This window comes from Rhagoletis pomonella, unplaced genomic scaffold (genome assembly GCF_013731165.1).
Source record: "Rhagoletis pomonella isolate Grant_MI unplaced genomic scaffold, Rhpom_1.0 Rhpom_scaffold_00007, whole genome shotgun sequence".
Lineage (NCBI taxonomy): Eukaryota > Metazoa > Arthropoda > Insecta > Diptera > Tephritidae > Rhagoletis > Rhagoletis pomonella.
Window position 1 is genome coordinate 15223545 of NW_023458561.1, and position 23447 is coordinate 15246991.

At 34.2% G+C, this 23447-nt stretch overlaps 1 protein-coding gene across 2 annotated transcripts in view; it reads right to left on the bottom strand.

Annotated features, from left to right (window-relative positions):
• The window catches only part of LOC118742368 (uncharacterized protein DDB_G0283357), a 242541-nt gene that overhangs the window by 70271 nt on the left and 148823 nt on the right, over nucleotides 1–23447 (bottom strand). Inside the window, exon 8 of one of the 2 annotated variants that reach the window (XM_036474388.1) lies at nucleotides 9858–10388. The exons of the other annotated variant lie outside the window; for it this stretch is intronic. Within the exon in view, the coding sequence (XP_036330281.1) occupies nucleotides 9858–10388 (531 nt within the window). The remainder of the gene's footprint in view (nucleotides 1–9857; nucleotides 10389–23447) is intronic. 2 annotated transcript variants of the gene reach the window in all.

Below are 23447 nucleotides of genomic sequence, written 5' to 3' on the forward strand. Positions count from 1 at the left end.
TGAACTGCGTCATAAACTTGACTTAAGAATAGGGCTGCCAGAGGTCCCGGTTTTCCCGGACATGTCCCGGTTTTAGACTATTTGTCCCGGTGTTCCGGTCCAACCTTAAAATGTCCCGGGTTTCGTTTTAGTGTCGCGGTTTTTGATTTGATTGCACAAATTTGAATAAAAGTTCAAAAATCACTACACTAAGGGGGAAAAACGCGTTGTAATATTCAGGAAAATGTTATAAATTCACTGCGGGAAATAATGCAAAGTAAACATGAATATTTTCTATTTGATTATCGTTTAAAAATGTTGGTATTTAAAAATAATACTTTCATAACACGCACGCGTGGTGTTAATTCAAACTCAACTGGCTGTAGCTGAGTGCGCGACGATGCTTGCCACAATTTGCTAATTTCCAGAGGGTCAGCGTTCAATTCCCATTACAACCAGCATGGAATTTAAATATTTTTTTAACTTAATTATGAAAAAGCAATCGGTAATTGCAAATCGCTTAATTTTAATATGGGCGTATTTGAATTGAATATTTCTATACTAAATACTAAAATTTGTATACTTAAATGTATAACTAGTTGGGTTGGTGCTCTTTCATATGCGTGTTTTTTTAATTTAGCACGCTTTTTTAATTCTAAACCTCTTTCTCTCAGTGCACCGGTTTAATTTGTGAAATAGTCACATTTCGAGATAGTTGAACTTTGCACAAGTAATAGTTGGTGATTAGTATATCGATGGCTGAGTGAAAGATCGACCTATCTCGGCAGCCAGTTCGAAAACGCCCTATCTCAGAAAAAATTTCAACAACGCTTTATCTCAGAAAACTTTTCAAGAACACCCTACTTCAGAATTTGATTGAAAAACGCCCTAGCTCAGTATTTGGTTGAAGAACGCCCTATCTTAGATGCTGATTCAAAAACACCCTATCTCAGCTTATTTTCAATGTATTTTCCTTTGAGAAAGGGCGTTTTTGAACCGAATTCTGAGATAGGGCGTTATTCAACCAAATTCTGAAGTAGGGTGTTTTTCAATAATATTCTGAATTAGGGCGTTTTTCAATCAAATTCTGAAGTAGGGCGTTCTTGAAAAGTTTTCTGAGATAGGGCGTTTTCGAACTGGCTGCCGAGATAGGTCGATCTTCCACTCAGCCATCGATATGTACACTGAGGGAAATAATGCATAGTAAAAATTAATACTTTATATTTGATTATCGTTTAAAAATTTTCGTATTTAAAAATAACATTTGCATACAAAATTTATTGAGTCTGTGCTTTAGTTGTGATAAGTTGTTTTGTTTTGTTGGCGTAATCTCATGATCTCATGTTCTTATGTTTTTGTTTTTGTCTGTCAAAATAAAATTTCCCTACATCCTTTCGCACGTTGAAATGAAAGAGAAGGGAGCGAGAGGCCCTCCCTAAAGTGTCCCGGTTTTGCAACAGAGATAACTGGCAGCCCTACTTAAGAAGCATATTAAAAGACTGTCAAAAATGTTTAATCACCCTAATCGAAGAACTTTTGAAACGATTACCTAATCAATTCAATACTTTAAAAAAAGCTTTGATTTTATCACCAAAAAGGTGTGTGAATCACAAGAGGGCGAGTTCCAGGGACCTGCCAATTCACTATTTGACTTTGAAGGAAAGAAAAGCAGCAGAAGCTGAATATTTAAATATTTTAACTTTCCCATGGTTCAACTCTTCCATAATGAATTCAACAAAAACTAATGCCGATTACCGAAAAATGCAACCTTCTCTTTGCCCTTTACGCACTAACACTAAGAAGAGGGAGATGAGAAGGCAACATTTTTTGTAGAAACGTAATCGCCATAAGATTCGAAATAGGATGAGGTTGAAAGCCTTAATTCAATAGTTCGAATAAAGTGTTATACGAAGGCTAATAGTTTCTGCTGCAAAACGTTTCCAATATCAAACAGTATGTTATCAAGGTTGAATAGCTCAATATATGACAACAGAAATTCAGACGCTATAGGTGATTTTGAAGGAATTGTGGAAATAGTTGATCTCGCGTTATTATAGGTTTTTATTAAATTTTTAGCGCGAAACTCTTTAAAGCGGATTATGCGATTAATCAATTAATATGAGTTATAATAAGTTTAATAATTGCGCAGCTCTATTGCAAAATGTGTTGGAACAAATATCTTTTAAAGGTATGCGTATTTTTAAAGAAAATTGTTTGTACATCACTATAATATAAGTGATTTGTGTTATTTATTATTAACCTCTGAAGGTATTATATTCGTTTTTGGTTTTAAAAACTATATTATAAGAAGATCTCATTTTTAAAATAAAAGACTTATTAAATTGATTTCATGAATTAAAAAAAAAGAATTGGCGATTTTTGGCGATTTCTTTTCAGAAATTGCGCTTTTTTTTTGAACCATCTGGACACAATGTTCAGGACTGACGTTTACTAAGCATATTGATTATATTGTCTCAAAAGCTTTCTCTATGATTGGATTTATACGTCGTAATACCGAAGACTTTTCTGATCCTTTGACCTTGAAAGCACTTTACGTTTCCTTAGTTCGGAGCCACCTAGATTATTGTTCATTAATATGGAACCCATTCTACCACTGCCATGTAAATAAAATCGAAAGAGTCCAAAAAGTCTTTACGAAATATGCATTGAATAAGCTGCCCTGGCCTAATGGTCTCCCTAGTTATATAGGCAGACGCAAATTGGTTGGACTGCAAAGCCTTGAAGATAGACGAATCTACTTTTCGGTGCTATTCGTGTGTAATCTTTTAAATGCCAATATAAATTGCAGTGAGCTATGGAGTATAATCAAACTTCAAACTAATCACCATGATTTAAGGCAGGTTCGTTTATTTGTTGATCAAGTGTATAGAACAAACTATGCCTTTGATGAACCAATGGTGAGATGCATTCAATTTTGCAACAACTATCCTAACCTAGACTTTATTCTCAGTCTATATAATTTTAAGCAGCAATTATATGCAATTTTTAATTAAAAATTCTAAAACATTTGTAATATATGTAGTCTGTAAAATTTATCTGTAGACTGAAGAAATAAATAAATAAATTAGCGTCCTCAGTTATTGAAATCTCAGAGTTTTCGTATTTCTGAAATTTACCGTTATACGGGAAGCGGGTGTAATTTTAGTCCGATTTGAATAACTTTCAACAAATTGCTTTTCCGTACCAAGGTTATTAAGTGCACTGAGTTTGGTGGAAATTGATAAATCGGTTACCAAGATACACATTTGTGGTCATAAGTGGGCGGCGCCACCCCCATTATACAAAAATTTATAATAGCCTAATTTTTTGCATAGTGGTCATTGCAATAATCGATTTTGAGTCAATTAGCTTCAGTAGTTACTGATTTATTGCAGTTTTCGTGTTTCTGTAAATTACCGATATATGGTAGGTGGGCGTGGTTATTGCCCGATTTTAAAGATTTTCAACAGATTTCTTAGCTAGACACACGCCAGGCCTCGTACCGAGTTTAGTAAGGATTGGTGAAGCCGCTACTTAGATACAACTTGACCCCCACGCCCATTTTCCAAAAATTTCTTAACAATGTTGTTTTTTACCACAATTCTACTCCACATACTAATTTTCAACAATTTGCATCCAATATATACTGAAATATCGCTGTTTTTGCATTTTTCGAAAATACCGTTATATGGGATGTGGGCGTGGTTACAGTCCGATTTGGCCCATTTTCAACACCAACTTACCTTGGATAAAGGGCAACCTACGTATAAAATTTCGTTAAGATATCTCAATTCTTGTTATCGTGTACACAGACAGACAGACGGACGGACAGACAGACATGGCTTAATCATTCTGATCATTTATGTATACATTTGTCCATATCTATCTCCCTTCGTTTTGGCTGTTACAAACAACCGTTATGCGAATAAAGTTAATATTAGAGGTGTCAAACTATCGATGGCACTATCGATAGTATCGATGGTTTTGGGTTTTCGTCTACTATCGATGGTTTTTAACACTATCGATACTATCGAACAATTTCCACTCCTAGCTTTGCGCCATTTTCCAAGCGGTGACATTTTTGCAGCTAATAAATTTATTACACGGGTAAGTATTTTGAGAATAAAATAATATATTTTTAAAAGTTTTGCGTGAAAATATGTCAATTTATAGTTATAGTTTGTTTTGAAAAACAGCCCCAAGTCTCCTGCTCTAACAAAAATGTATCTTCTGTATAATTATAGTGTATGAAAACGCGTTTGTACGATGAATAACGTTTCCAGTATTCGCAGAGGTAAAAATACTTTCTAACTTATGAACCTGCAACTTCAAATTACTTTCTTTTTGTGAACAGAAACGAGAAAGAAGCGACTCGGTGGAAGAAAATTTGCAATTGAAAAAATCAAAAAGAGGCATGTCAGAAGTGTGGAACTTCTTTGAGAAAGCACAAGACAAAAAGCACGCAAAAATGTAGAAAATGTGGTAAGACATACAAAACAAGTGGAAACACTTCTAATTTATTAGACCACCTAAAGCGTGCGTACCCTTTGCGCGATCGAGACAACGCAAATCAAAAAATTTCTTCGTTTTTTACACACGGTGAAACGTATGACAGCAAATCTGCACGTAAAGAACAACTTGATCGCGCGTTGGTTTTAATGATTGCTTTAGACGTCCAACCATTTCGAATAGTGGAGGACAAAGGTTTCCGTAGCTTTGTAAAATGTCTCGATCCCCGGTACACTTTGCCATCTCGAAGCAGTTTGCAAGTGCAAATCAAAAATATATTTGACTCGATTTAATATAAGGTACATTAGACTTTAGAAAGCATTGAATACTGCGCAATCACAACTGACTTGTGGACTTCACGTGCAAATGAAAGTTATGTTACAATAACGTGCCACTTCGTTTCACCGAATTTTGAACTACACTCTGCTGTGCTAAGTACTGAAAAATTAATTGACGAATCAAATCACTCGGCTGAGAACATTGCTAGCACACTACGAGCTGTGTTATCAAAATGGGGCGTATTTCATAAAGTTGTTGCGTTTGTAACCAACAATGCAGCCTCAATGGTAAAAGCATGTGAGTTGCTAGAAAAGCGTACCCGTACTTTAAATCTGGTGGTGCAAGACGCGCTTAAGCAATGCTATGTATTGAATGTACTCACAAAGTGCAAGCGCATTGTAACCTACTTTAAAAGCAGCACAATTGCATATGCAAAATTTAAAGCAGCTCAAGGTAATGAGCAGCAGTATAGTCTTGTACAGGAAGTTGTAACGCGTTGGAATAGTGCCTATAATATGATAAATAGGATTTTAATAACAAAAGACGCCATTGCTTCAGTTTTATTACGTACACCGAAAGCCCCTCCGCCGCTTACGGCAGACGAAATGGAGCTCTTGCAAGATCTTTGCAGTTTGCTTGCGCCATTTAATGATGCCTCAGTGCAAGTATCAGCAAACACTACAGTAACGATTTCGCTCATTATACCCATGGTCGTTGGCCTGTACTCAAACATGGCAGAAGCTAAAAGCAAAATGAAAATGAAGGAAGGTGTTCAAACCTGCGCATTCTTAATGGAAACGTTACAGCGCCGACTATTTGCATATGAAACGAGAACTGTAACAAGACTTGGTACTCTTCTTGATCCACGGTTCAAGAAAGAGGGATTTCGTGTAGCGCAAAATGTTGAGCAGGGAATGAAAGCCCTGGAAAATTAATTGGTTTCGATACAAGCAAACCGCTCAAGATTCAATGATGCAGCATCAAATGAAGTTGATACTAAAGTGCAGCCGCTGTTCAGTTTTATGAAAGAAAAACTAGCGAGTAAGGTGAAGACGTCACGGGTGGACGCGATTATTTTATTGAGGCAATATAGCGAAAAACCGAATTTGCCGCAATCAATGAATCCGCTTCAATATTGGAAGGTAATTGCAGCTTAAATTGCATTACAAAATATATACAATGTTACAATATACATTTGGTTTTATTTAGAACAATGCTACAGATATGGAGTTGATGCAAACGGGAGCAAAACGCTATTTGTGTGTCCCAGTAACTTCAACGGAGTCGGAGCGGATGTTCATCAAGGCTGGACAAATTATATCTGAAAGACGTACAAATATTAAACCACTGCTACTGTTCCTTCGCAAAAACGAATGGTTATTGTGATTTTTAAAATATGCAATTTTTTGTTAAATAGTTATAACCATTGAACTGATCTTCATAAAACAAACCTAGCCTTAAATTTGTGAAATATTTTTCGTGTTTGAAACATTGATTATTTTATGTTTTATAACAAAAATGGATTTCTTGTGATATGTATACATACATAATTAAACAAGTTTAAAACTAAGTTTCTTTATGAAATAATAAAAATATGTTTTCGAGTTTTTGAAAATATTGTGTTTGTAAATTTTTTTGGGTATTTATTAGGTACTTTTCACTTATGGAAATAAAAGAAAAAATGCTTAATTAGTCGTGGCGTTATAGATTCATTAAAAGCAGGGCCAATAACATAAATCATCGAACAAACAAACAAAATATGCTTAATAAATAATAAAAAAATTTCGATAGTTTTCGATAGTATCGATAGTGGAGCTAAACTATCGCACACTATCGAGTGGCCCCACTATCGATAGTTTGACAGCTCTAGTTAATATACCCTTGTGCAGAAGTGCGCTCGGGTATAAAAATGCGTGTAATTTTCGTTACGAAATTGGTATCATAAATTTTGTGTTCCTAGTTCAGCTTTCATCACTCGAAAATTTAACCTCAAAGAGGTGTTTTATTTGATATAAGGTATCGTTGGAAAGGTATTGACCTATAGAATAACTCTAAATATGTTGGGTGTACCCACATACTCCCTTAAAAGGTTTTTTGTTTCGCAACACCTTAGCCTAATTTTCAAGAATTCGGATAATCGTTTATGATGCTTGAATACCTTTTCTGGACACACTCTGCAAGACCTTTCCAACGATTCCTCGAACATGTCGATTGGACGTCTGGATAAAACTTCCAAATCTCGTGTGTATATAATGTGACCAACCGTACTTCTTTCGGAAGTACAGTACTTCTTTTTTCGCTTTTGTACTTCGTACTTCGAAGTACAGTCAAATGTACTTCTTTGCGATATTTTGTACTTCAGGAGGGAGATTCTGTAACCAGTTAGCGACAACTTTCGGATCGCTAGGATATAAATGGTTTTGCGTCAAAAAGTACGATAACGATTGCAAAATTGTCGCTAACTGGTTACAGAATCTCTTCCCAGGTCCTGTACGTCTCCGATCTTTAGGACGATCGTCACACGGCCTGGGCGATAAATTCGTTCAAACCATTAAAGTCGACGGGACCGATGGCATCATACCTGCGAACCTGCAAAAGGCTCTGAAGGTGTCGTGCAATTGGTTTGATCCTATTTATGCGAACTGCGTGAGGACCGGGTACATCCCCAAGGTTTGGAGAGTAGTCAGCTTTGCGTTAATCCCAAAGGCCGAAAAAGGCTCTCATGTTTCCCCTAGGGAGTTTAGGCCTATCAGACTCTTCGTTTTTGCTAAAAACGCTAGAGAGACTGAAAGACCTGTACATAAGAAATGCGATTCCTGGTGACTCTTTCAAGAGCTCAATAATCTTATTGCAAGAAAAGGTCGGTAAATACCGACACACATTGCTAAAGTGCTCAGAGGAAGCCTTCACGCATGAAGATTATGCTGTAGGGGCCTTCGATATCGAAGGAGCCTTTAACAATGTCACTCCAGAGGCAATAGTCAAGAATATTCATAATCTAGGGGTTGAAACCAACCTAATAAGCTTATTTCTTGACAGAACTGTCGCGGCGGAGTGGGGGAGCATCTGCACTCAGTGCAGAGCCAACAGGACCACTCCACAAGGTAGTATTCTCTCTCCCCTACTCTGGATTGCGGTTGTAAACGACCTTCTAGAGGAACTGGAAAAAGTAGGCTGTCGGGTGATCGCCTATGTAGATGATGTAGAACTTTGGTTAAGGAACGATTTCTATACACCCTTTTTGATCTGGCTCAAGGTTCCTGAACCAGGTAACAAGGAGGGCAATCAACGGCGGCTGTAGTAGAAGCCTAACATTGAGGAAAGGGTAGGAAAGGCGTCGGTTGCCTTGTACCGCTGTAAGGGAGCTATCGGTAAAAGGTGTGGTCTCTCGCTCAAATTAGTTCATTAGCTCTAGGAAACCAGATTTATGCCTATATTGTTTCAAGGAGCCCTTGTGTGGTGAAACTCACTAGAGAAGGCTACACTAGTAAAACAGAAGTTAGCGGAGCATTAGGAACCACACCCACACTGGCGCTTAACATACACATGTTGAGAACGGTACCTGCGGATATTGCAGACAGGACTGTCGTAACATGAACTGCTATTAGGCTAAGGGAAACCGGGTCCTTTTGTAACATAAACAAGGAAAAGAAGACGGTTCGTTGCTGCAGAAAATATTTTTATAGGGCACTTTAAATACGTTATCTCTCAAGGGCTAGTGATGGGGGTTCTGACAGGACATTGTGAGAATACTGAGACTGATCCTTTCGTATCAGCTGTCAAGAGGAAGATGGGTTGGAATCATCTCCACACTTTCTTTAAGACTGCCGAACCTTCGTCAGGCTAAGATGGAAGCATTTTGGCTCGCACTTCTGAACAAACACTGAGCTCTCATGGATCGAAATTAGCCGCATTCGAAATTTCGTAACCGCCTCGCAGCGTTAACATAGCCCAACCTAACCTGTACTTCTTTGAAATAGTTGGTCACATTATGTATATACATACATATAAGCGAGTCATTTCAGCATGCTACTGCCCAGCCAGCAAAAAATCCGAAAACCGATCCGGAAAAGGACAAAAAACTGCATGAAGTGCGGATTTTTGTCAGTTTACTGATTCCATTTCCGGATACTTTGACGATCCGTTTTCCCACTAAAGTGTGCGGCAGAAACGTATGTACAGACAACAGTATGTGAAACGGATACGTTTACGGCTGTTTTTTCTGAAATTTCTCTGATTGAATTTTTCGTTTAATACGCTTTCTTTCTGCACTTCACAGATACTTTTTCATGGTTCAAAAGAAATAAAATAAAATTAGGAAGCGCCTGACGGAATTCGGCACCTTCTGGAAGCTAACAAATAGCGGCGCACTCTGCACGCTCAGCCACTTCCAACTACACAGGCATGCTTTCAAATGTTTAGCTTGAGCAAATAAAATACAATTATTGCTTAAAATGACATCATCTTTTTCAAATGTTTCGAACGTTTTCCGGATATGAAAATTGATGATAACTGTAGGAGTTTTTCTATTCGTTTACGGATACGGAAAATTGAACTAAACTGCACTGTCGGCAAAATTTACATTTCTTTGCTGGCTGGGTGTGGCTGCTTTCGTCATTCGCGCGCACTACCGTGCGCTGTGATATTTTGCTGAATTAAAAAAAAAAAAACTTTGAAATAAAAAATAAACAACTAAAAATGTGTATTTTCAAAAATTATTGAAAATTTCACTTCTTTCGACTGTGGTCGCTAGTAACAGTAATAATCTTTATTTAAATCTGCACAAGTTATATATTTTTGTAAAGGGCACATAAATACCTTTCGAACGTTTGCTTGCTAGCTGATATTTTCAAGAGAAATTTACTAATAACTGCGAAAATTATCTGCCAAAAAACATTTTCAACATTTTTCAAAAAAATACCTAAAACGCTTCATAAAAAAAGGGTATTGTTTTCATGTTCAGGGACCCAAAATAAGCTTAGAAAGCATTATTTTTCTTAGGTTAACGCGATTACGATACAATTTGTCGACTACGTAGTGTTATTAAACATGCGACATATAAAAGATACATCGAATTTACAATCACATACCTTTATTTGACAAGCCGCTGCGTGAACCGGTTGTTTACCACTAACGATTGGGTGGTTGCTATTAGTGTTGTGGTTTGGTGTTAGACTACCCGATATGCCCGGGGACATTGTAAGGCCAATCGGCGAAGACGCATTGGCTGTTCCATTTGCTGATATTGCCGATGCAACTGAAGAAGATGCTGAAGCCGTACCGGTAACTGCTGCTCCCGTAGTATTGGTTGATTCTATGTATGTTTCAATCTGTAGTCTAAATGGTACACCTTTTTCACCGCCATGTTTTTTTGGTGTAAACTCGGTTGAAATGCAATTCACTTTAACATATACGCCAACTTCTTTCAAGGGATCCCAAAAAATCTCAACGGTATTCAAAAAATTTGGATTTAAAGGTTGCGATACGTGACATAAGCCGTATGAAAGTGGAACGTCAACTTCAATTATTCGCTCGCCAGGACGTGAAGCTTGCCATTGTTGCATTTGTTCGCGCTCCATAAACTGTAGGCGACGCTCATGGAAACAGATCTTGATGACACTCTGAACAAAAATTCATTAAGGAAAAATGCTCAATAAGTGAAAAGGTCAGTGCTTATACTACATACTATAATATTTGGAAATAGTTGTAATGTTACGTATTTGTAATTTATTATCTGTGCATTTTGTATGTACATACTGTTACTCCCAAAATTAGGCGTTCGGCTCTGTTTTGTTGATATTCGCAATGTTTTACATGCTAAAAATTTGTTGTTAATTTTGTATTAAAATATGGCTTATATTTTAGCAAACTCCATTTAAATCTAAGAATAATACTGTGTACAAAAATCAAGAAAGTGTTTGCAAAATCGCGAACTTTTTAATATGAATTTCTAAAAAGAATTCAGCAATGCGTTTTTATATTATAGCCCATTAAATTTTAGTATAATAATATGCAAATTTCAAAAGTCTAAAAAATTGCGTTGATTTTTGAGAATTTTTCGCTGACTGTCCTACGCATTTTTTCCATATACAAGATTTTCAGAGTTTTTTTTATATGAAAAAAATGCGTAGGATAGTCAATTTTCAGAATTTTTTATATGAAAAAATGCGTAGGATAGCCAGCAAAAAAATTAAAAAAATCAACGCGAATTTTTAGACATTTGGAATTTGCACATTATTAATGGGCTATAAAACTGCATTCCTGAATTCTTTTTAGAAATTCGTATTAAAAAAAGAGATATATACCATGGCTGAAATTAAAGATTTTGAATAGCACTACAACGTACTTGTTGTCAAGTGGTATGATATGTGAGAAGGATGCACAGCTGCATGCAAATCATAACCCTGTAGTCAAATGTACTAGTTGTAAACTACCTCTCAACTAGTATGAACCGCATGCCCAACTAGTCAGCCAACTATCTTTTTTCCAGGCAATCAACTGGTATTTTTAACATGGGGATGTTCTACGAGATGGCAATTGTCAGATTTCGGTCAGAAATATACCAGTCTTATACTAGTTCAAAATAGGCAGAAAAATACTAGTCCGATTATGGACCAAAACCACTACTTTGGAAGTAAAAAAATAAAATGAATTCATAAATATACAATAAACCACTTTTGATTAAGTACACTTTAATACATTACACGTTTTTATTTAGCAGCCTTAGATTTAAATTTTTTGAGTATTAATTAAAAGGAAAAATAAATATATAAAAATTTCAAATTTAAATGCATTTTCCATTAAACAATATTAAAAGTAAAAGCTTTCAGCTACAATAAATACTATATTTTTATCTTTTTTAATAATATTGAATATGGAAAAGAAAACATTCTAGTTAAAAATAAAACGAATACTTTAGTTTATTTTTAAGTGAATTAAAATTAAAATAACAGTTTTCATTGAAATAAATTAAATTTATTAACTTTGCACATTTCAGTCCTTGTCTTAAATTTTTTTAAAGTAATAATTAATGTTTAAAATTTGAGATTTGGATAAGAACAAAATAAATAAATAATTCATGCAGTTATTAAATATTCTTAATATTTTCTATACTTTGGCTTTTTGATTAATGATTGAAATTAATCAAATAATTATATTAATCGTGTAATTAAAAGTCAAAAATAATTGAAAATGATCAAAAATAACAAAATAATGATGCAATTAAAATTAACGAATTAATTAAAAAATTGTGTTTAAGTTATTTATTATTAATCACTAAAAAGGTGCTACTATCGATATTTAATCATTAAACGGTTATCCAAATATTATGTGTTCTCTATTGTATTAAACTGTCGAAGTCAAATAAAACAGGGCATGAATAAATCGTTTTGTACTTGGTACAAGTCTGGTCATTTTCGAACTTGTTCGGGTTCAGTAAGGAAATTCTAGTTGTAAACTAGTATTTTTCCTGACTAGTTTGGGGTTTCACTGCAGGGAACAAATGCAATAAATGGCAATGACAGTTAGAGCTGCCAAATATCTCTGTTGCCAAACGGGGACACTTTAGGAGAGGAAGGGGGGAAGGGGAGCTATCGCTCCCCTCCCTTTCGTTTCTACAAAACTTACGTGCGAAAGGATGTAGTAAAATTTTATTTTAACAGACAAAAACAAAAACATAAAAAACAACTTATCACAACTAAGGCACATAGTAATTTTCACAATGCACGCACCTTTTCTATTCCCCAGCAAACATTGAGGTTAGTTATCGATTAGAGACTGATTGGAGGGCTAGCCACATTCTCCAATCTCAAACGTTAGAGAACGACTCGAAAAACTATCGAGAATCATAGCGATCTCAACAAAAATGGGACATAGTTCTCGACTCGAGAAAATATTAATTCTCTAATCGTATTCCAATGTTGATCTCTAATGGGATTCGAATGTGAATTTCAAACTGCTGTTTTGCCTTGCTTTGTTTGTAAAATTTGTATTAAATGTATTTGCAATAAAATAATAATGAATTATTTGAACTTAAAAATAATTTATGAGTAATTCATTTGGAATATTGTTTATTTACATTTATTTGAATTCGCGCTGTTTCTCTAATCGTTCTCGAATCGAATTCTAATGTAATTCTCTAATTTTGTCATCGGCTCGAGAACGATTAGAGAATTACCCTAGTTATCTCATGTAGAAATCCAAATTTCTCTAACGTTAGAGACTGTGTTTGCTGGGTCTTTACAGTTTATACTACATGCATCAAAAAACCTAAAAAATTGAATTTCTAAACTCGCGAAAATTTAATAGAACTGCATACACATTTGTACCTTTCTAATCAGACTTTTTATAAAAATTTTTAAAATGAAGTTTTGCGGCCTATTAAATTTTAGTAAATTTTTGGTATTATTTTTACTGAGACAATCCTTTTTATATAGAGCAAAAAAAAGAAATAAATAAAAAATTCTAAATATGGCTCAAAAGCAACATTTTCAAAATTTTTCTAAAGGATTTGATTGGAAATTTTGATCTGGTGAAAGAGCCACCGAGCCAATAATTTTGTACGGAGCTGTTAAGTACTCTAGGTTCCATGAAAGAAAAAAAATTTACAAAAAGGTACAAGATAACACTAAAATTAAAATTTTCGCTGCTGTGAACTTGCTTCAAAACTTCTGTCTTTTCCTTAATACATATATTTAATTGTAAAACTCTGCGCATTTTGTATGTACATACGTATTTAGGTGCATATATTAATCAACTATTTTGCTTGTGGAAAGTTCAACTATCTGGAGATGTAACTATTTCACAAATGAAACCGGTGCACTGAAAGAAATAAGTTTAGAATCAGCGTTCGGACTACTGAAACTCGATTCGGGAGTAAATGACTCGAAAAATCGGTGTAAAAACGAAATTTTCGGAGCAGATTAACATTCTAAATAGTATAAGAAAAAATTGGTTTCGTTCCTCAACTTTTCTGAATAAAACCTCTTAAACTGTCGAAAAGCTAAATTGCTCACAGAGAAAAAGAGAAAAACCCAAAATTACGGGAACGCTTTTCTGGTAAAAGCTGGTAAAACTGTCAAAAATACCGTGGATGCCATTTTTTGTTTACATAGCAGTTTTTTGTCATTTGGCGATTTGCTAAATTATACGCAAATACAGCATATCATAAGCAAACGTAAGCAAAAATTATTTAGGTTAAATTTTGCAGCTTCTGACAAAGAGATTACCGTTTTTACTCTCCCATTTTTCCCCTACTTTGCCAGTAGTTTTTCCATAAACTAAAATATAATGTTAAAAAAAAACGTAAATTATCGGACGGCGTATAAATTTTTGACCTTTTGTTAATAAGAGTTCTTGCGAACATTAAGCTTTAAATTTCGACATTAAGCCTGTTCCAGTATTTATTTTTAATGAGATTCATCTTCGAAAATTTTCTTTCGGCAGCAGCACTACTGTGCGGTAAAATACTCTGCCAAATTTCTAAACATACACCTTTCCAAAACATTTTTCTGGTCAATCCCTTGCTTTGGAAAATAAAAAAAAAGAGTTTAAAGAGTAAAAGAGATAACTTCTGTTACACCTTTCTATACAAAATCTTGGTGCCACAGAAGTTATTGAAGAAAAATTTTAAAAGTTAATTATTTTGTAATATATTCCTAATGTGAATGGAAAAAAGTAAAAAACAAAATCCGAGCATATTTTAGGTCACGTGGACTAGGGAGTAGATTTTAAATTAAAAAAAAGAAATCGGCGTACATCTACTCCGATCAGAGCAAAGTCCGGACGATGTTTACTACAACTAAGAAAGCGTACTATATTTAAAAAAAATGTTTACTACAACTAAGAAAGCGTACTATATTTAAAAAAAATGCGCATATAGAAGAGCACCAACCCAACTCGTAATACATTTAAGTACACAAATTTTAGTATTTAGTTTAGAAATATTCAATTCAATTCATTCAAATGAAGCGCTTTGCACTTACCGATTGCTTTTACATAATTAAGTTAAAAAAATATTTAAATCCAATGCTGCCTGTAATGGGATTTGAACCCTGACCCCCTTGAAATTGGCAAATTATGGCAATGCATCTTTGCGCACACAGCTACAGCCAGACATGTAAATGTGTATTCAAATGTTATGTTTGAATCAACACCACGCGTGCGTGGTAGGAAAGTATAATTTTTAAATACGAACAGTTTAAAACGATAATCAAATAGAAAATATTCATTTTTACTATACGTTATTTCCCTCAGTGAATTCATAAAATTTTTCTGAATATTACAACGCGTTTTTTCTCTTAGTGTAGTGAGTTTTGAACTTTTATTCAAGTTCGTGCAATCAAATCGAAAACCGGGACATTTAAGGTTGAACCGGGACAAATAGTCTAAAGCCGGGACATGTCCTAGAAAACCGGGACGTCTGGCAGCCGAATAATAACGAGCCTGAGGTATCTTCCCCTACCCCCATTGAAGTGGTGGCATCGTCTTCAAAGCCTCCACCGCCTTCCCTATTCTCAACTAGTAACGCAGTAACTCAACCTCTTCCGCCGGTACTCCAGTCTGATACAAGGAAACTAGTTGTGGTTCCGCCAAAGAAGTCAATCTTTGTCTCTAGATTTTCAATTCAGAGATTCTTCCAAATAATTGTCATATCTATAGACAAGATAGGGAGGACAACATCGGCGGTGACGTACTCTTCGCTGTATACTCTTCAATATCATCTGAAGAAGTTAGTCTTTCACACATTGATTCAGTAGAATTCAAATGCATTCGTCTACAGGTTGGAAAAGGGTCTATTTACTTACATAGCGCTATGCTATATCCCTCCCAGATTCGACACATTGGTGTATCCACGACTCATCTCTTTGCTGAAATCAGTTAATTTACTGACTAAACCCTCTGATTCAATGACTGTGTTGGGTGATTTTAATTTACCAAGCATATCATGGAACATCATTGACAATGATATCGTGCCTTTCGCGTCTAGTGCGTGCAGCAACGTATTTTTAGAGGAGATGGCTGAACTCTGCCTAACTCAGGTTAATGTACTTCACAATAAGTTTGGTAAAGTATTAGATCTTGTTTATGTTGATGATGCGTCTAAGTCCGTTGTAAATAAGCGTGATCCAATAGTTTTGCCCGAAGATGTCTACCACACTGCTATGGAGGTATCTTACGAAGTTATAAGTGATGGTCGAAATTGCAGTATCCAAGCATACGAACCAAATATTCGCTTTGATTTTTCGAAAGCCAACTTTAAAAAGCTTAACAAAGAACTCTCTAAATTGTCGTGGCCTGCATATAAAGAAAATATTGAACAAAGCGTTGCACTTTTTAACTTTACTTTACATAAATTATTTGAAAAGCATGTGCTAAACGCATGTATGTTCCTGAACAACAAACACAGTTATGATTCACTAAAGAACTGAGAAATTTGAAAAACAGAAAGTCGCGTTAGTTTAGATTACACACCGGTTTACACTCATAGTGTGTAAAATACTCACTTTTGCGTCATAAGTTTTTTGAATTAAACAAAAAGTGTTATAAAGCTTACTTGTGTAAAATCAAACGGCGTATAATATATAACCCCAAATCATTTTATGACTTCGTAAACTCCAAGCGAAATGTATGTGGGTTTCCTTCCGCCATGAAGTATCAAAATACCGTCTCTAGTGATAATCAAACAATTTCTGACATGTTCGCTCAGTTTTTTAAATCCAATTATTCCATTAACTCACATGCTAACATTGACTATCCTTTTAAACTATGTCCAATGAACTCAATAAATATCCCAGTAATATCTCCCGATGATGTAGTAGTTTATCTGAAATCCTTAAAGCAGTCCTTCAGTTATGGTCCTGACCAGATCCCTACTTGTATTCTTATAAATTGTGCTGATTATCTCTATGAGCCGTTAACAGCGTTATGAATTTGTCTCTCAAAGAGGGCGTTTTTCCAACTATATGGGAGGAATCGTTCACATATAGTCAACATGGATTTTGCAAGGGCAAATCAACTTCTAAAAATTTACTTGAATTAACATCCTACATCTCAAAAGCATTTAGTGAAAGCAAAACTGTTGATGTTATATATCAGGCGTGGGCAAGGCCGCGGCCGAAAAGAGCCACATGTAAATTCTAAATGCTACAAAGAGCCACAAGAAAAACAAAAACAAAATATTATTAGAAATGAAAAACATTAATTTTATTATTATTCTAATGTACGTAAAATAGATATTAAAGAAAATTCAAAAGATTCTTTGGCCAAATTTTCAAAAACTGGTTTTACGTCAGTTAAAGCCGTTCGTAGCAGTTCTCTTAAATGTTGGTTAGTCAATAGGTACGTTCGTTTAAAATCTCCAGTAAAAAATGTCCAACAGCAAAATTCCGGCGAAATGTCATCTGTTTTCTCGCAAGAGAAAAATATCCAAAACAGTACGCGAACAGAAAATTTGCAGAAACTTGCAAGTTAGACGAACAGCTGATAGAAATTTTGTTTACATTCAAAAGTATAAAATTGAAAACATAAGAAAACAAATCCCGAAGACTTATGCTGACACATTTCACTGATTAAACGAATAATTACTTACTTCTTACAAGTACAATTAGTCGCATTTTACTATTTTAACTTCCAAACCATTAAATTAAATTTTAGCTGTTTTTGATCAGCTGCTGTCTTGTTAGCAAAAATTTTTCCAGCAGAAACTAGCAGCTTTCCCCTCAAAATGAAATGCCATTTTGTTCTCTCAATTTCCCTACTTTGCAAGTTTTCTGTGCGTACGCGAACACAAAAAGCTGATAGTTTCTGTAACTTTCAATAATTATCAGATACGCGAATACAACTAATTGTGAACGGTATTTTGACTTTACGAATTGTTTTGTAGAGTACAAAGACTCACAGTGCCTTATCTTCTTGTAATTCCAAAAACTCCAACTCTTCTTCTTAAAAAGGAGTATTTCGTATTTCCTCAATTATGTTACATAAAAAAGGGTTTATGAAGTATGCACACGTACATTTAAATAATTTCAAATCGGCAAATCTTTTTTTTATGAAATTATGGAATACTTTTTTGAGATCATGAATAAAAAGACGTAGTTTAGCTTCAAAACTTTAAATAATTTGCGACAAATCAAAAACATTTTTATTCTCTTCTTGTACAGGAAATTCAAGTTTTGCAAATGTTCCATCATATTGGTAAAGAACATTAAGTCAGAGCGCCAATTTTCATTCTCCAATTGCGGGTAATGTTTCGATCTCAATTTGCGTATGTGTACATAAAAAGAATACAATAAAAAAAAAACACAATAGTAAAGAATCTTCAGCAAAGAAATATGCAGAGATCGAAAATAACCGTCACCAAGTGTCTCGTATGGTGTTTACCACTGACCAGCGTTGCCGTTTTCAATTTGTTTAATTACCCAGAAAAAAATCCAAGTTACCCACAAATCCCCACACAAATTTTCAAATTCCCCGCAAATTCCCCACAACAGAAATAAATATTTTTAAGTTAAGTTTCCTTCACAAAGCTTTATATTATCCTTTAAAATATATAATATATTTTAGTTATTACAATTCTCTGCGTCTTTTGTTAATTAAGCGTTAAATAAAATACTAAATACACATTATAATACAAAAAATTGCTTATTAGGGAATAAAGAAAAATCATTGTATGGAGTCAGTTCTTTGAACTGTGATCATACAAATGTATATTTGGGCATTAAAATTTAATCCATAGTTCAATTTTCGTTGCACTTATTAAGATAGAAAATCTAAGAAACATGTTATTATATTCATCAGAATTTTAGAGTTCGATTACTATCTGGGTTGTACTTGAATATTTATCGCTAAAATAAAAATGGAGGAGTGACTGGCGAGCTTTGTTGAACTCAGCCAAAATCGCTTAGGCAAATACAAAAAGCTGCGTGTATTTTGTTGTTGATTTTGTTCTCTAAAATGTCACAAAGGTAAACAAAATCTCTTATGTCACAGTAAAATTTAAACAAAATTGGCGATTCATGGACCACTTCGAATGAAAAAAATTTTAACTACAATCCTCTGCTGCTGTTAACTACTTACTCAATGTGCCTTGTGATTCAAAGTAAAATAATTTCTTCAATTTACTGCAGAAGGCGAATTCAGACAAGGTGGTATCGGTTGAGTTAAAACAAAATATCAATAGCAAATTATAACACACTGACAGCCTGAATTACCACAAATGTACAAAAAACACATCGTTTTAACATTAAGAAATACCGCGGCGAAAATGTCAGCTGTTCATGCAAGACCACCTTGTATGTATTCGCCCTACTACTGCTAAAGTAATTATTACACAGTGCTTCTAATAATACGATATTTGTATTGTTGCCAGTTTTAATTAAATAAAAAAACATTTAATACAGAAGGCACTACAAGAATCAAAATTAAATAAGGAAACTATGAAAATTAATTTGAAAGTGTTTATGAAAGAGCAGATTCCCCAAATTTCCCCACAGAATATCGTTCCCAAACATTACCCACAAAAATTATAATTTCCCCCAATTTGGGTAATTACCCACAAAACGGCAACGCTGCCACTGACATAAACACTCATCTCTTAAGCAAAGAGTGTTTCCCACCGTGGCAAATCACTCTGTGCGATCTTTTTGTGTTTTCCGTTGTGGGTTATTTATCAACTACTAAAATTTCCCTTGGGCAAAAACACTTTGGCAGGGGCTTTTACTTTTACCTCCCTTTTATTAGCTCGGGATGTAACTATGTAATATTGATGCGCCTAAAAGATGCAGCGATTTCTATTCTCAAGATACATACCTGATGACAGTACGAATGGAAATTACAATAGCGAGGTTTTAGTTTTTTAAACTATAATTTTATTAAGTGTCTTAATTTGTGGGTTATCGTAGGGCTGAAAAATATAAGTGGGCGTAATAAGTGGAAGCAAAGCGTTAGGTATTTCTTTACACGACATACATATATGTACGTACATATACATACATGTGCGAACATTTATGACAAAGAAGAGAACGTGCACATTCTTAATATGATACACCGAAAATAAGCTATTTTATTTTATTGATAAAGAAAAGGATAAAGGCAAAGGTAAAAATAAAAACAAAAACAAAGATGCGTAAAGATAAATGCAAAAATTAAGATCAAGGGAAATTTAAAAATTTTACTAATAAGGGCAAAGGTGAAGGGATAAACGTAAAGGATTTAAACGCACGCAACCCTGCCACCGCATGACCACGACGTTGACGTTGCTTATATCTCTCTCTATCTCTATCAACAGCAAATTTGATATGTTTCTACGCACTTCTACGGTACCCTGCGTACACGTTCGTGGGTAACCGCGCTCTAACACTTATTTTTCCTCTTCCAGCGATAAGTGTCCGTGTCCAACAGCAACGGAAAAAGATATGCAAATAACCCTTTCCCACTGAGAGGAGCACACATCTACAAAAAATAAACCACCTGTTTTGTTTTGTTCGTTATTTTTTCTCTTAATTAGGAACGGTTATTTTGGGACACTTTCAAAGTGTTGAGGGATATTTTCGACCTCTGGTTGTGACTATCGACCATCGATAGTTTTCCAGCTCTAGTTAGAGCGTCAAATAATCTTAGTTGAATTTTGATTAATTATGCATCGACAATTGTGTTACGTGAAAATCCGTTTTTTATTTAAAATGTCCTTTTTTCCTCGCTATATTAATAATTTTTGTTGCAAAATATCTCTCAAATAGGGAAATTATCCACATCTGGCACCACTGGCGTGAAGAGCCTTGAATAGAGTATTTCATTTTTAAACAGAGAATAAACACCCAAATCGTAAATTTTCAAGTCTTAAAAAAGTTTACGTGAAAAACATTGAATACAGTATTTCCTCTTTGAGTCTAAAAAAAGTATACGTGAAGATCATTGATCTATTTCAATTTGACTGAAGAAACGCTCAAATAGTAAATTTTCGAGTACAATAAAATTATAGTTTAAAAAACTAAAACCTCCCTATTATAATTGGCATTCGTACTGTCATCAGGTATGTAGTGATAGAACGATACGAGTACCGAGTACAGAATATCGATACTTTTCATGAGTACTGAGTAGTATCGAGAACTCGATACTTTTTCACAAGTACTGAGTAAATATCGAATGCCGAAAAGTATCGACGAGTTAAGAACTTTTCTAAGTAAATTTTTTTTAATTACCCAATAAATATTATGGCGAACGTTCGAATATTAACTTCAATATCCAATATGAGTGTTATGAAAATGAACATAAAGCTCATTTACTTCATTATTTTCATAACTCCAAAACCGAAAACCCGAAAAATACGCCTTTAAAGTTTTTAATTCACATAACGTCACCCTCATGCCAGAAGCATGAATGTGCAAATTTATCAGTTTTGAGTTATTGGGTTGACTTGGTTAATAATGGTTTAGCATTTCAATTGAATAAGTGTAGAGCTAAGTGTCGAAAAAAAAATTTTAACTTGATTTCCCAAAATGTTCATTTTTACACATTCATGTTTATGGCATACGGACGACGATATGTATGCTCCCATACTAATATATAATTAATACATATTTAGTTCTAGTGAGCTCCTGGTAATTGACACAGTTATGAAATTTTTACACAACCTAGAAGAAAATGTAGCGGCCATTTCAAGATTGGCTTCAGGTAAAAATGTTTGAATAATTAAAAAACGAATATCTTGCCTCCCCTTTGATAATGAATGGTGGAAGAGATAGTTTTTCGACTCGGACAACTTGGCCACTCTCCAGCATAAGGCAGCCGTCGTTAACCCATGTATTCTATTTTCGTTGTGAAATCCAGCCCATTCTTGAAGGAAATTTTTATAAAGGAGAGCTTATCTTTTCAATACAGAATGGGCTTCACCATATTTGCTACTCGTCTTCTACATTTACATTTCATTTTCAAAGTAAAGTTATATATAAATACATGTACGCGTCAAACAATAACACTAAACAATAAAATATTCGCATTTAAAAACTTGGAAATAGGCTTTTTGCTGTAAACATTTAATTTACGCATGTAAAATTAATTTATCGGAAGTTTATTCCAAAAATTCCTTTAGATCAGATTAAAACTAAATACTAAGAGTAGTGACTATTCAATTTACAAATAGGAAGAGACGAAAAAAGCAAAACAATCTGATTTCTGTTTACTTTTTACGTTTGCTTTGAGAATACTTGGAAGTACGAGTATTATCGATACTTTTTTGCAAATATGAGTACTGGCATCGATACTTTTTTAGAGTATTCTATATGAGTACTAGTATCGATACTTTTCTAAAAAGTTCTATCACTACAGGTATGTAACTTGGGAATAGAAATCGCTGCATTTTTTTAGGCGCATCAATATTACATAGTTACATCCCGAGTTAATAAGAGGAAGGTAATAATAATAATAAAAAGGGCTATGTGAAGAGCACTAAATATAGTATTTCCTTTTTGTTTCTCTGTACGCTTCTTGTCGTGCAAAGCTTTTGATCTACAAAATGAATTTTCGTTGAAAGTGAAGCCTTTTTGGTCGTTTTGAGTTCTTTTTCTGCATTTTAATCAATCTTTCAAAATTGTCCAATTTCGCAAAAATGGACGTATTGGCATAGAAGCTTTACGAGAAGATTGGGAAGTTCCCAAAAACGACGGCTCCAGAAATGAAATAACATATTGTTCGAAAAGCGGTAAATGAAAAACTAATATAGGCTTGAAAACAAAACTCAAAAACCCGAATTCTCCTCAAGAAATTTATAATGTTGTAATTAAAGAGTCAATATACAAAAAAAGAGGTATCGCCACTATGAAACTTCATTTTTCATACATTTTCATTTTATTTTTTTTTAACCAATTTGCAACACAGTTTTCTCAGGACTCTATCTTTGCGAGCCACGGTGGGCCTGAACCAACTTTAAATCGAAGGTCATAGCACATCATATTTTTTTGCTAATTTGGGTTAATTATGTTATAAATAATGTGTAAAAATTTTATAGCCCATAACTTGTCGAGCCGTTTTTGAAAAAACTCATTTTAAATAAAAATTATTCCTTTTCTTTTAAAATTTTCATACATACATATTGGACTACGGATTTAAGCATTACATTGGCCCTTTTTAAAAATTGTAATGTGAAGGAAACACTATTAAGGCTACAACACTCGTTATTTATTTTTTTATGTTATACATAATTTGATTAAAAAATGCACGATATTTTATAAACAACTAAATTTTTATTATTGAAAAGAACATCGTTTATTTCTACAAACTGTACCGGGTATAATGCAGATTTTTTATTTACTAGTATCGCCCAGTTGTCGGAATTCGACATCTTTTTCAAACAATTTTGAATTTTACCTGTCACAAATACTAACTCCTTTATGCGAATTACATTTGAAGTCCACCAGCATATTTATAGCGAAATTACAGGAAAACTTAAAAACGAATTATGAACGTTAATACCGGATTGATTAATGCTAATTCTATCAAGTTTCCTCCAAATTTCTTCAGTTGCTTTTGAAATTAGACCGAAAAAGGAACCTCGATTTTCATTTGTAAAAAATATGCATATGTATTTGTATGTACAGATAAGATGTTCGTCCCTGACTAATATGTCAAACATATACCAATTCAGACTTTAAATAAGTTTTTCGATTATATTTGTCTGAGAGCCT